Genomic DNA, 14,093 nt, shown 5'->3' with positions numbered 1-14,093 from the left:
GCTGCTGCATCGCGAGAGCGCGAAATTCAGATGGAGGGCAAGTGAAATAGCTGAGGATCTGCAATGTTTTGTGTAGTTTACGGCTGCTCCAGTCGTTCTAATCGAGAAAAGGGAAAGAGTTTTTACAGAGTACCGAAGATTGTCACTCATAAAGGTGATAAATGTAAAAAGCTCACAGAACAGGTGTTTTGCCTGATCTCTGAGAGTGGTTTACCTTGAAACATAAACGATTGTCAGTCTAAAGTCGTCGTAAAGATGTGTTGCATGTTTGTTGACATTATAGCCGTTACTGCTGCTAACATCTTAACATATAACGTTAAAACAATATAAGAACAAACACTCACCCTGGCGAAAACCAAACGATGATCATCGTGGAGCCGTTTGGTACCGAGGTTGTGGACCCACCCGCTGACAAAAAAGTTGTACGCCTCCAGACTTTTATATGCCTTCATTTGCTGTCTGGTGTAGTAAGATGTCTGAAGGACCAGATAGTTGGTGATGTCAACAGCCTCCACTGTCGGCAAATCTTCAAGTTCGACTGAAAACTCACTCATCTTCATGAGGAACGGGTCACGTCCAACATATCTGTTTACTAATTCGTTGTATCTATTTCTTGAAATTGGTTCTAAATTCGTACAATACGGACTCTCCGCAACGGTTTCCTCCATAGACATATTCACATATTCTCAATGTTTACTTCCTGCCCTCCATCTGAAATCGCCCCGCCTTCGCGCGTCATCATAATCACGTGACTGAAACCCAGCTATTGACCCTTCGCAGGGAGTCACAGGTGATCTGACCAATCATACTTCGCCATCCGCCATTTTGTCCGACAAAGCAGTCAGGAGAGTTAGTAGATTAACATGGGAGGATTTGAACTTGAAAAAAAAAACAGAGTGTACTGACGCCTTTCCGCGGTTAAAATAACATTCCTTCTTATGTTCATTCATGTTTATTTGATGCTATAAATGAACTAGAAGGAAGAGATGATCGGTTCACGAGCAGCTTTAAAGGAACCGTATGTAAGAAATGTATTTCAATTAATCATAAAATGTCCCTGATATTGTCAGTAGACATTAAGAAATCATGTTCATTTCAAATACTTAAATCACTGACAACAGTAGTCCAGCCAGGATATTGTCATTTAAAAGTGAAGTTGCAGCCCTCAACTGATGTTGATGTTGTCATGTTGTGTTTTGGCCTGATGCGCCACCCTCCACCTATCTACCAATCACAAAGTCAGTAGTGTTTCGGCATCCGAGTTTGATGTTAACATGTTGCTGAGTAAATGCTGTGATCAAGTACTATTTTTATCAAGACTATTCGATATTGAGTGAAAATTAGGTATATTTATAACTGACATTTCTCTCCAAACAATCTTGTTGCAATGCATTCTGGGATTGCATTCAAGATGAAGGATACATAATGCCTTTGAGTTTAACCAAAATAAGTTATCTAATAAGGCAGCAAAACTTTTGGAGCATACTTTGTTTCCAAGATGCTTCAAAATGTGATGAAGTTAGACAGCTCACTGGGTTTCGAGCAGAGCTCATATTTAATTTGATGTGAATGAAAACAAGGCGGTGAAATGTAAATTTGAGTGTATTACAGGAAAAAAAACAAAAAACATTGAAAATATGCTGTTTTTCACACATTTCCACTGGACTAAAAAAAAGGCATAAAGCCTGGGTTGACCTAAATCAGTATGACATATTGAACAAACCTTAATTCATTCTGCAACAGCCTTGCTTTAGTTTGTGTCAATTTAAATATGACGTCTACCCTCGACTAACGTCTGTATGGCTGGTAGCAACACTTCATTTTGTCTTCTGTTTGACGTAAGAGTATTTTAGCAGGTCGGACGGCAGGAGTGTGTGTGATCTCGAGAGAGAGAGAGAGAGAGAGAGAATATTGGAGTACTCTATGAAGGTGAGTCTGAGGAATATAAGAGCACTAGAGAAACATTCAAACTGTAATCCCAGAAGCCTCTCACTTCTCCATAAGTGAACAATTAAAACTCCCCCTTAGAGAGAGAAACTCTGCTGCAGGATTTGTGGCGTTGTGCCACAGTCTGAAGGATAGTGAGTTCTGGAGCACTGCACTAACCTTCATCTGCAGATCCGTGTCGAATGGCCAAAACAACACTTACTGTATGTCACACGTAAAAAGGTTGAAATGGCCTTGCGTTCATTGCGTCTGCAAACAAGATGCTACTAGATCTTTTCTCGAAACTAAACAAGTTGATTATTTTCTGAGCCATTTTTGCAGTGACACTTCTGCAACTGATGGTTTTTTTTTTTTTTTTTGGATGCATGAAGTCAGTTCTTCTCAGGTTCATGCAAGTCCCATTTCTGGTGGAAAGATGGTTCTAGCCTGAATATAAAGAGCTTTGCCTCAATCCAGGGATTGCAAACATCAGGGACTGGGGTGGGATAATGTCCAATCCAAACACCGTTTTATATAAAATAAAACAAAACTGATATTTGGTAAGTCATTTTTGACCATTGAATGCATGACATAAAAGGCTGAATTAAATTGTTAAAATATCTTTACTATTTACTCGTAGTAGCACCACACACACACACACACACACACACACACACACACACACACACACACACACACACACACACACACACACACACACACACACACACACACACACACACACACACACACACACACACACACACACACACACACACACACACACACACACACACACACACACACACACACACACACACACACACACACACACACACACACACACACACACACACACACACACACACACACACACACACACACACACACACACACACACACACACACACACACACACACACACACACACACACACACACACACACACACACACACACACACACACACACACACACACACACACACACACACACACACACACAAACTCTCAAGAAAGAAAGAAAGAAAGAAAAGAAAGAAAGAAAGAAATGCTGGCCGGTTCTGACAGAAGTTTGTAGTTTTCCCAAGAACCAGAACTATTTTGGTGGAAAATAGTTATTTTGAACAGTAAATCACATATATCCTCTTTCTTTTCAGTGATGATTTATTTGAATGTCCATTTACTTATTTGGAAGGTAATAAGTGTACCGTCACTGCTGGATCACACTGTTTGTATTTTTTTTTTGTGAGAATGACTGTGCCTGACAAATATAATTGTCAAACATCAATACAGGCCGAGTGTAGCTCTGTACATTTCATGGCTTTGTGGACTTTTGCTTGTCTCCTCACCACTTTGATTTCCTAACCAAAGGCGAATGAATCTGATTGGTTGGCCTGGCCCATACCTACACTTGTGTGAGTGCGCGTGTGTGTGTGGATGGAGGGGACAAAGCTGAGCACACAAAGGTCACTGAACCGTGTGTCCGACTCATCCCGTAATCCATCCTCCCTCTTCAGACCGGCGGAGGAAAGCAGCGATGAAAGGGATGAGAGAAATAGGAAAAGTCCTCCGCATGTTCACTGTCACCCCGAGGAAAGCAACATCAGACTGTAGCTCAGATGGGAAAGGGACTGTGGGGGAAGACGGTAGAAACAGGATGTACTGAAGTGAGAAAGGAAGCCGGAGGTATTTTCACACACACACACACACACACACACACACACACACACACACACACACACACACACACACACACACACACACACACACACACACACACACACACACACACACACACACACACACACACACACACACACACACACACACACACACACACACACACACACACACACACACACACACACACACACACACACACACACACACACACACACACACACACACACACACACACACTGAGTACACGCAAGAGGTTGATCTTTCATAGTTTAGGAGACTTAAAGGAACAGTCCACCCAAAAATTTAATTCTCTCATCACTTGCTCACCCTCATGTACATAAAGTGCGTTTTTTAAAGAGTATTCTGAAGACATGCCGAGTAAATTATTTAAAAACAGTTTTAATTTTGGGGTGTACTATAGGCCCTTTTAATGGAGTTCGCTGTTATAAATGATTTAAGTGCTTTGCTTTAGATTACTTAGGACTAGGTTGAGTTTATATTGAAATTTATGGGGTCATCACAATAATAAAATAAAAAAAATCAGACATTTTAGACAACTCAGCTGAATTTAACAGTTGGGTCCAACATTTTTGAACAGATTTAATTTAGGCCTTTATTCACATATAAACATTCATCAACTCACACATCAGTTGGTAAATGGAAGCTCAAGCATGTTCACTTGACGTGTGAGAACCTATGAGGTTCATTCTCGTGTTACGCATCACGTTTGAGCTTCTGCAAGAACCAATGAGGTTCATTCTCATGTTACGCATCACGTTTGAGCTTCTGCAAGAACCAATGAGGTTCATTCTCGTGTTACGCATCACGTTTGAGCTTCTGCAAGAACCAATGAGGTTCATTCTCGTGTTACGCATCACGTTTGAGCTTCTGCAAGAACCAATGAGGTTCATTCTCGTGTTACGCATCACGTTTGAGCTTCAGCAAGAACCAATGAGGTTCATTCTCATGTTACGCATCACGTTTGAGCTTCTGCAAGAACCAATGAGGTTCATTCTCGTATTACGCAGCACGTTTGAGCTTCTGCAAGAACCAATGAGGTTCATTCTCATGTTACGCATCACGTTTGAGCTTCAGCAAGAACCAATGAGGTTCATTCTCGTGTTACGCAACACGTTTGAGCTTCAGCAAGAACCAATGATGTTCATTCTCGTGTTACACAACACGTGAAAATCAATCGAGTTTCTTGAGAAATTTTTAACTAAACCGCTCTATTAGTTTCACAATTAATTTTACGACGTCTTCATTAACTTTTTGAAGCGTCAAAGTGCTAGTAGCAAACATATATTTATTTGTGGTGACAAAAGTGCTAAGTAATTAATGACAGAATTTTTATTTTTGGGCAAATGTCATGTTATACTGTTGTATTTTCAAGGACTTTTAGTTTGTCTTCATTATTTCCTGTTTCCCTTTTTTTTGTTACGGTTACATTAGTTGTCATGGTAATTCATTGGTTCATTGATTATCTCACACCTGTTTTGTCTTCAGTTGTCATATTAAATTTTATTTGTTTCTCTTGTTAGATATCCTTATTTTTTATTTAATAAATGTCTATGCTGCTAAAGGTCCGCTACGCCACATCATCTCATCAACATCTTGATCAAAACGTTACAAATAAATATCAAAAGTGAAAGTAAAGTCATTTATAATGTTAGAAAAGATTTGTATTCCTAATAATCGCTGATAAACATTCTATTCATCGAAGAATCCTGAAAATGTATCATGGTTTCCACAAATGAATTGTTTTACATTTACATTTACATTTATTCATTTAGCAGACGCTTTTATCCAAAGCGACTTACAAATGAGAAACAATAGAAGCAATTAAACTAGCAGTAGACCAACAGTATGTAAGTGCTATGACCCTTCACAGTACAATCCAACGTACAGTTGACGTACAGTTTTTTTTTTTTTTTTTTTTTTTTTTTTTTTTTTGTGTTAGAATAGAGAAGAGTGTGTTAGTATTACTGGATTAAATGCTGCCGAAAAAGATATGTCTTCAGCAATTTCTTAAAAATGGGTACGGACTCAGCGGCTCTGGCTGAGTTAGGCAGATCATTCCACCAGTAGGGAACAGTCATGGTAAAGGTCCGAGAAAGAGATTTTCTGCCTCTTTGAGATGGCACCACAAGACGGCGCTCACTTGCAGAGCGCAAGTTTCTGGATGGCACATAAGTCTGAAGTAATGAGTTCAGGTATGAGGGAGCAGTGCCAGTGGTTGTTCTGTAGGCAAACGTCAGTGACTTGAATTTGATGCGAGCGGCAATCGGCAACCAGTGCAATTTTGTTAGGAGAGGAGTGACGTGTGCTCTCTTCGGCTCGTTGAAGACCACTCTAGCTGCAGCATTCTGGATCAGTTGCAGAGGTTTGACAGTGCAAGCTGGGAGACCAGCCAGGAGAGCATTACAATAGTCCAGTCTGGATAGAACAAGCGCTTGAACAAGCAGTTGTGTAGCATGCTCTGATAGGAAGGGCCTGATCCTTCTGATGTTGTACAAGGCAAATCTGCATGACCGGGCAGTGCTAGCAATGTGATCTGTGAAATTCAATTGGTCGTCAATTACAACTCCAAGGTTCCTGGCTGATCTTGATGGAGTTATGGATGACGAGCCAAGCTGAATGGTGAAGTTGTGATTAAGTGCTGGGTTAGCCGGGATTACAAGTAGCTCTGTCTTCGCAAGGTTTAGTTGAAGGTGGTGGTCCTTCATCCAGCCAGAAATGTCTGTCAGGCAGGCTGAGATGCGAGCGGCTACCGTCGGATCATCAGGCTGGAATGAGAGGTAGAGTTGTGTGTCATCAGCGTAGCAGTGGTAGGAAAAGCCATGTTTCTGAATCACAGATCCTAGTGATGTCATGTAGATGGAGAAGAGAAGTGGTCCAAGCACTGAGCCCTGAGGCACACCAGTAGCTAGATGTTGGGTCTTAGACACCTCACCCCTCCACGACACCCTAAAGGACCTACCCGAGAGATAAGACTTGAACCACTGGAGTGCAGTTCCCGAGATTCCCTTCATCTTTAGGATTGTCAGGAGGATCTGGTGGTTAACTGTGTCAAAGGCAGCAGACAGATCCAGCAGGATGAGAACTGAGGACTTGGAAGCAGCTCTTGCCAATCTCAGAGCTTCAATTACTGAGAGCAGAGCAGTCTCAGTCGAGTGTCCGCTTTTGAAGCCAGACTGATTGCTGTCCAAGAGGTTGTTCTGCGTAAGAAAGGAGGAGATCTGGTTGAAAACAACTCGTTCAAGTGTTTTTGCGACGAAAGGAAGAAGAGATACCGGTCTGTAATTCTCTAGATGTGCTGGATTTAGAGTGGGTTTCTTAAGCAGTGGGGTTACCCGAGCCTGCTTGAATGCTGTGGGAAATGTACCAGTGTGAAGAGATGTGTTTATGATGTGTGTGAGTGTGGGTATAACCGAGGAAGAAATAGCTTGAAGTAGGTTAGTGGGAATGGGATCAAGCGGACAGGTAGTAGGGCGATTGGAAAGAAGGAGTTTGGAGACTTCTGTCTCTGAAAGCAAGGAGAAGGAAGGTAGAATGTGTGTGTTAGCTGGTAAAATGTGTGTGTTAGTTTGTGGATTGGTAAATTGGCCGCTGATAGTGGTAGTTTTGTTTATGAAGAATGAGGCAAAATCATCAGCTGTTTGGGTAGATGAAGGAGGAGGAGGAGGAGGGTTAAGAAGGGAGGAGAAGGTTTTGAAAAGCATGCGAGAGTCAGAAGAATTGTTAATTTTGTTGTGATAGTAAGTAATTTTAGCAGTAGATATGTTAGCTGAGAAGGAAGAGAGGAGGGATTGATAAAGATCAAGGTCAGAATGATCTTTGGATTTGCGCCACTTCCTCTCTGCACCCCTGAGTTTAGCACGATGTTCACGGAGAACATCAGATAACCAGGGGGCAGAGGGAGTGGCGCGGGCTGGCCTGGAGGAAAGGGGGCAGAAGTTGTCCAAGCAGGATGTTAGAGTGGAGAAAAGAGTATCAGTTGCACTGTTAGTATCTAGTGCTGAGAGCTGGTCTGGTGGAGGAAGTGTGGATGAGACCAAAGAGGATAGGCGAGAGGGTGAGAGTGAGCGTAGGTTCCGCCGAAAGGTGACCTGTGGAGGAGTGCATGATGTATTCTGGGGCAGGTTGAGGTTGAGAGTGAGGAGGAAGTGATCTGAGGTGTGCAGTGGAGTGACAAGAGTATGGTCAGTGGAGCAGTAGCGTGTGTAAATAAGGTCCAATTTGTTACCTGATTTGTGAGTAGCCGCAGTCGATACTCGTTTGAGGTCGAATGAGGCAAGCAGAGTGTGGAAATCAGTAGCTTGAGGTTTTTCCAGGTGGATGTTGAAGTCTCCAAGAACTATGAGAGGAGTGCCATCCTCAGGGAAGGAAGAGAGTAGCACATCTAGCTCCTCTAAGAAACTGCCAAGCTGACCTGGGGGACGATAGACAACTACACAATGGATTTTAATAGGACTAGTGATGGTAATAGAATGTGATTCAAATGAGTTGTTGTTACACAGAGGTGGTAAATTAGTAAATTTCCAATCGTTTGAGATGAGCAGACCGGTACCTCCACCCCTTCCAGTCAGACGAGGGGTGTGTGAGAAAGTGAAGTTAGTGGAGAGCGCAGCTGGTGTGGCTGTGTCCTCTGGTCTGATCCAGGTCTCAGTCAGGGCCAGAAGGCTGAGACCTGAATGACTAGAAATAGATGTAATGAAATCAGCTTTGTTAACTGCAGACTGACAATTCCAGAGACCAATAGGAAAAGAGAAGATAGTACTAGAAGACAAGGGAAGGGTACGCAGGTTGTTAGGATTGCGCCGCCTCCGACGTGTGACATAGGATTTACGAATGTTAGTAATAGTAGGGATTGTAAAACACATGGTGTAAGAGCTCACAAACAGAAAGATCAGTTGAATAGCTTATATAGCAATATAGCTTCTTCTGATAAGTGCTCTAGGTTGGTAGCTTAAATACTTTCCCTAGCTTTGGCCACGCCCTCGCCACGCGAAACTCAAGTCACGCCACAAACAAACAAAGGCCACGCGTGCGTTTTACCAGAGTAAAACACAGTACACAAAACAAAGTATCCTAGCAACAAATAACTGCGCTGAAATCTACTGACAAAAGTAAACACTCACAGACTGACGCTCTCTTCTGCTGTCCAATATAGCTTCTTCTGATAAGTGCTCTAGGTTGGTAGCTTAAATACTTTCCCTAGCTTTGGCCACGCCCTCGCCACGCGAAACTCAAGTCACGCCACAAACAAACAAAGGCCACGCGTGCGTTTTACCAGAGTAAAACACAGTACACAAAACAAAGTATCCTAGCAACAAATAACTGCGCTGAAATCTACTGACAAAAGTAAACACTCACATACTGACGCTCTCTTCTGCTGTCCAATATAGCTTCTTCTGATAAGTGCTCTAGGTTGGTAGCTTAAATACTTTCCCTAGCTTTGGCCACGCCCTCGCCACGCGAAACTCAAGTCACGCCACAAACAAACAAAGGCCACGCGTGCGTTTTACCAGAGTAAAACACAGTACACAAAACAAAGTATCCTAGCAACAAATAACTGCGCTGAAATCTACTGACAAAAGTAAACACTCACAGACTGACGCTCTCTTCTGCTGTCCAATATAGCTTCTTCTGTTAAACATTGATATTAATAAACGTTCCTTGAGCAGCAAATCATCATATTAGAGTGATTTCTGAAGGATCATGTGACACTGAAGATTGGAGTAATGATGCTGAATTCATGATCACAGGAATAAATTATATTTTATAATCAAATAGAAAACTTGTAATAATATTTCATAATATTTAAACAATAGTGTATATATCGACTTCGCCTCGTATATGTCTTCTACAATTTCTTAGGAAAAATAAAAAGACAGATGAGTGAAAACAGTAAGCATAGAGTTATGAAATTAATGTGGATAGCGGCTCTGATTCTTTAGATTTTTTTTTTTCAACTTAAGAATTGTTGGGATTTCTACATTTTTATTGGAAACTTTAGCAAATCTGAGCACAATTTTTTTTTAAAGTCATGAGACGTGAGATTACTGGGGTCTACATGCGGTAGTCTTAAGAAAAAGTTTATTTCCTCACATTTTAATCTTATTGCTGTATTAGAGAAAGCATTGAACAATTAAAGTATGCCCCCCCCCCCCATATCAAAAATTCACAATAAATTCAATTCACATTTATTTGTATACTGTAGTGCACACATTGGCTATGTTGTTAGATGTTCAGCATTTAAAATGGTTCAAACTAAGCTCATCTCAACGCTAAGGGTTAACTAGTTACTTTAGACGCTCTCTAAAACTGTATCTGTGAAGGAAATAATTGGTACAGCACTTTTAATCACTCACCAGAGAGATGTTATTAAGTTTGACTAATAGACAACCCATTTTAACGTGTGTGTGTGTTTTAACAGAGTTCACAATTACTGCCTCCAGCCTTATATTTGATTAGCTATTGAATCACTGGGTTCAGAACCGACTGAGGCCAAATGCAACAAACGACGCGCCTTCAGGGTCCAATCAATCAATTGATAAAAGGCGTCGGGCCAAATCTGAAATCAGTTTAAATGTACCGAGTGCTCGACACACTGCAGTCTGGATCAGAGTGCTGCTACAGAGCTCTTTTGTTAACATTACTTGAAATAACTTCCCACCTACAGAGTGGAAGATCTCTGCATTTTAGCGAAAAGAAAAGCACAAGTAAGGTATTTATAAAGGTGTACAGCCAGGCCAGAAGCTGAATCAGACATGCAGTTTAATCAAAATATGAAATAGTTTAGTCATCAGGAGCCTATATTGTACTGAAATATAGTACTGCAATGGTCTGTGGTGATTTTATTCTGAGGCTGAGTATTTAATAGGACTGTCAGTCGATTGAAATGTTATTTGCTGATTAATTCATTACACTAATTGCAATTAATCACATATAAGGCTCCAAATTAAGATGAGGACATTGTGGTAGGTAAATAAAGAAGTCAATATATTGACCATTTTATTTATATTGTATAATTTAGACATAAGCTAATCATTGGTCCACTACAATTCTTTTTTTGCATGTTTGTTAGTCTTGTTTGAATGATTTAATCTAAATAATTTTCAGAGAATTGGACTCCTGTGAATAGTTTTGGTATGCAAATGTTGAGGCCTAAAATGGATGCACCTCTTGATGGAAATAACATCACAACATTTATTTCCATCAAGAGGAACATACATTTTTGGTCAAGATCTTGTATTGTCAACGCAAGAGTCCAGTTCTACCAGAAAGACTCGGGAGATAAATTGATATAACAGCGTATATTTATTAACAGCCCAGCAAGCATGAATTTATAAAGTTCTTTGGCGTAGGCCCCGTCCTTAGAGAGCAATGCGAGGGTTGCGGAATCTGCATATCCTGCCTGAAGACGAAGGCAGGGGCGCAGCCGACCCCCCTGGAGGTTAAGGAAGGGACCATCCTGGTGGTGGTGGGGAGGATGAAGGGGAAGGTACCATCTTGGTGGTGGTTGGGGAGGATGGAGGTACTTGGCAGCGTCAGCATCTGCGAACTCAGACGAATGTAAGTACCGATCTTTTATACTGTGAGTGTTAGCACATGATTGGTTAGAAGAGAAGTAATACGTGGCACACTGATTGAGTCTTCCTGGCAGAACCTAAAGCTGTCATTTCTTTGTAAAGTCTCCTCCAGCACATCCCAAACACTTTCAGTGAGTTTAAGCTCTGGACTCAGAGGAGCCGATTCATGTGTGGAAATGATTCTTCATGCTCCTCACAACCGTTCTTTCACAGTTTGAGCCGGATGAATCTTGACATTGTCATCCTGGAATATGGCCATGATGTGTTTTCATACATGGTTGTTTAAGAAATGAAAAGTTACACACTCCATCAATTAGGGTTAGAAGAACTGTTGCCAAACAACATGATAGAAACATAATAATTACTGCAAAAATGATCCAATCATAGACTCTTAAGCATTTACCTTTTTTTAATCTAAATAGCAACTTTTTATTATTATTTTTTGGTCGGGCATTGTAAATTTGGCATTACCCTCTCCTATGTTTCGTAGCCTCTAAACTTTCTATGAAATGTCAATATTTTGCTACAGGTGTGATGTTAAATGTCATTGAACTTAAAATGTCACTGATCTTGTCTCTTGAACTGCAAGTTAATTCATCCTCCTGCATGCTTTCCTTCAGGTTTTGTATTTTTGCAATGCTGGTACGAACTTCTACTGTAGTGAATGAATCTGTAATGTACCTTTCTTAGTTACGCTTTTGTTTGTTAGCGGAGATGCCGGTTTGCTGACCTCCGAGGTGATTTTAGGAAAGCACTGATCAATCAACACTGTATGTATGGTCATTTACTCAAAGTGTAACATTGGCATGCTATTTTTTTCTGCAGTGAAATTAATTCAATGCATTTCACACTGATAACATTAATTAAAAAAAACTAAATAAAAATAGTTTTTACAGTAACAGTACATACACTAACGATCAAAAGTTTGGTGTCGATTTAAAAAAAAAAGTTTTTAAAAGAAGTCTCTTTTGCTCATCAACACTGCATTTATTTGATCAAAACACAGTAAAAACAGTAATATTGCGAAATATTATCAATAGCTGTTTTCTAACGGAATATATGTTAAAATGTAATTTATTCCAGTGATCAAAGCATTTTCAGCACCATTACTTCAGTCTTTCTTCAGTGTCACATGATCCTTCAGAAATCATTAGAATATGCTGATTTGTTGCTCAAGAAACATTTATGATTATTAGCAATGTTGAAAAAAGTTGTGCTGCTTCATGTTTTTGTGGAAACTGTAATGTTTTTTTCTGGATTGATGGATAGAAAGTTCACTTAATTAATTTGAATGCACCCTTGCTGAATAAAGTATTAATTTCTTTAAAGTTACTGACCCCAAATGTTTTAATTTTGTGTATATATGTTAATTTAATTTAAAATAGTTTAATAAAAAAATATCCAAGAACTCACCACACCATAAAATCTGTCCAAACGAGGTGCTTAGACCAAACATTAAATAGGAAGCTAAATAGTTGAATTAAAAATAAATAAATAATATATCTGTGCATATTTTTTATTAATTATTTTTTCTAATTTGATAAGCATTTATTTTAAAAACAGAAATGATCCGTCTTCAAGGCTGTCAGTAGTGAAGCTGACACGCGGGCGAGGGAGCACTACTGTTGATTGGCTAAGCGCGCACGTACTCGAAATAATCCGATAATCTCAAAATCACCAAATTACAGTCGTATGATGCAAACCAACAAACACAACGGTTGTGCGTTCCCTCTGCACACGTCTACATTAGCTCTCTCAAAGTGGCATTCCATCATCCTCGGATTTAGAAAGACAAATTGTGCGAGCCATGCGGAGCTATCGTCTGCCTGCGGGACATGGGGAATTAGCTGAGAGCTGCCACTGCAATTACGAGCCGCGTTGAAGCAAAGATTGATCAGGCGTCATTTCCATCCTCAATACGGACTGCCAGCTTCATCAGGCCATCTCGCGAACATCCATCTCCCAACACTTCATACGCTTATACGCTCTATTATTAGAGTAGATGTTTATGTAACCAAACCCCTTTGATGTTTGCAAGGAGCTTTTGGACTCAAAACACCTTTTTCTGACAGACGTCGCTTGGATCTCTGGCTTTGCTTGTGGACCCACAAAAGGGAAGGTGTATTGAAACGAGAGCGCTGCAACCATGTCGATATCGTTTTTTTTTCCTTTGCAACTTTTTGGGTGTCTGAGAGGCGAGAGGCCGATAAAGAGCTTCAAAAAAGACTGGCAAAGCTTTTTCCGTGCTCTGAAGCAGAGAGAATCACTAATCATTCCTACAAAGCTTTGAGTCAGCAAGCTCATTCTCTCTCTATATATCTCTTCTGAGCCCGCGCCAACGGTGTAGGTTCTGATATCGCTCGCGCGCATCACTACTGAACCCATAATGGCCTTTGAGTGGATGTGCTGTCAGTGATGAAACTTTAATGTACGTCTTGATGGGCTTTCCAAAGTTGAGTTACTGTAACTGATTCATTGGCAACTTTCGAACAGATTGGTGTGGTTATATCACAGTGTCGGTATATCTATCATGATTAGGACTGGGAAAGTTAATGTAGTTAATGGAAGAACATCTAAAAGATTATTTTAGTTTTAATAAGCATGTGTCAATGGCTGTTTATCTGGATAAATAAATTAAAAGTGAATATATATATATATATATTTCTTTGTGTTTGATGGATGGAAAGCAAAAGATAAGAAAGAGTTTCAAAACAAACAGCTCAACTAATAGTGCAAAAAAGTGCCAATGTAATTGGAAGTCAATGTAAAATACCCAATATGCAGTTTTTTGTACATCAGTTTTGTTTTATAATAGCACACAAAGACGAAGTAGAATTCAGAGTAAGGCCACATTTACACATAGCCGGGTATTTAGAGAAACGAATAAA

At 40.3% G+C, this 14,093-nt stretch overlaps 2 protein-coding genes across 3 annotated transcripts in view; one reads left to right on the top strand and one right to left on the bottom strand.

Annotated features, from left to right (window-relative positions):
- Positions 1-14,093, top strand: part of LOC306996112 (uncharacterized protein) — a 111,900-nt gene that overhangs the window by 61,404 nt on the left and 36,403 nt on the right. The gene's annotated exons all lie outside the window — the stretch shown is intronic.
- On the bottom strand, positions 6,764-8,621 carry LOC306995792 (uncharacterized protein). The gene is made up of 3 exons (XM_079607693.1): positions 8,181-8,621; positions 7,857-8,042; positions 6,764-6,828 (listed from the first exon to the last, which is right to left on the bottom strand). The coding sequence occupies exons 1-3, from the start codon at positions 8,491-8,493 to the stop codon at positions 6,776-6,778; spliced, it is 552 nt and encodes a 183-aa protein (XP_079463819.1). The 5' UTR covers positions 8,494-8,621; the 3' UTR covers positions 6,764-6,775.

The sequence above is a fragment of the Phoxinus phoxinus genome (genome assembly GCF_949152265.1).
Source record: "Phoxinus phoxinus genome assembly, chromosome: 3".
Lineage (NCBI taxonomy): Eukaryota > Metazoa > Chordata > Actinopteri > Cypriniformes > Leuciscidae > Phoxinus > Phoxinus phoxinus.
This window is presented reverse-complemented; position numbering and strand designations above follow the sequence as displayed.

Coding starts and splice junctions, on each gene's coding strand:
- LOC306995792 (XM_079607693.1), bottom strand. CDS start 8,493: ATGTGTTTTACAATCCCTACTATTACTAACATTCGTAAATCCTATGTC. Junction 8,043..8,180: donor TCTGACTGGAAGGGGTGGAG/GTACCGGTCTGC, acceptor ATCGTCCCCCAG/GTCAGCTTGGCAGTTTCTTA. Junction 6,829..7,856: donor TGCGGCTACTCACAAATCAG/GTAACAAATTGG, acceptor TTTCTTACGCAG/AACAACCTCTTGGACAGCAA.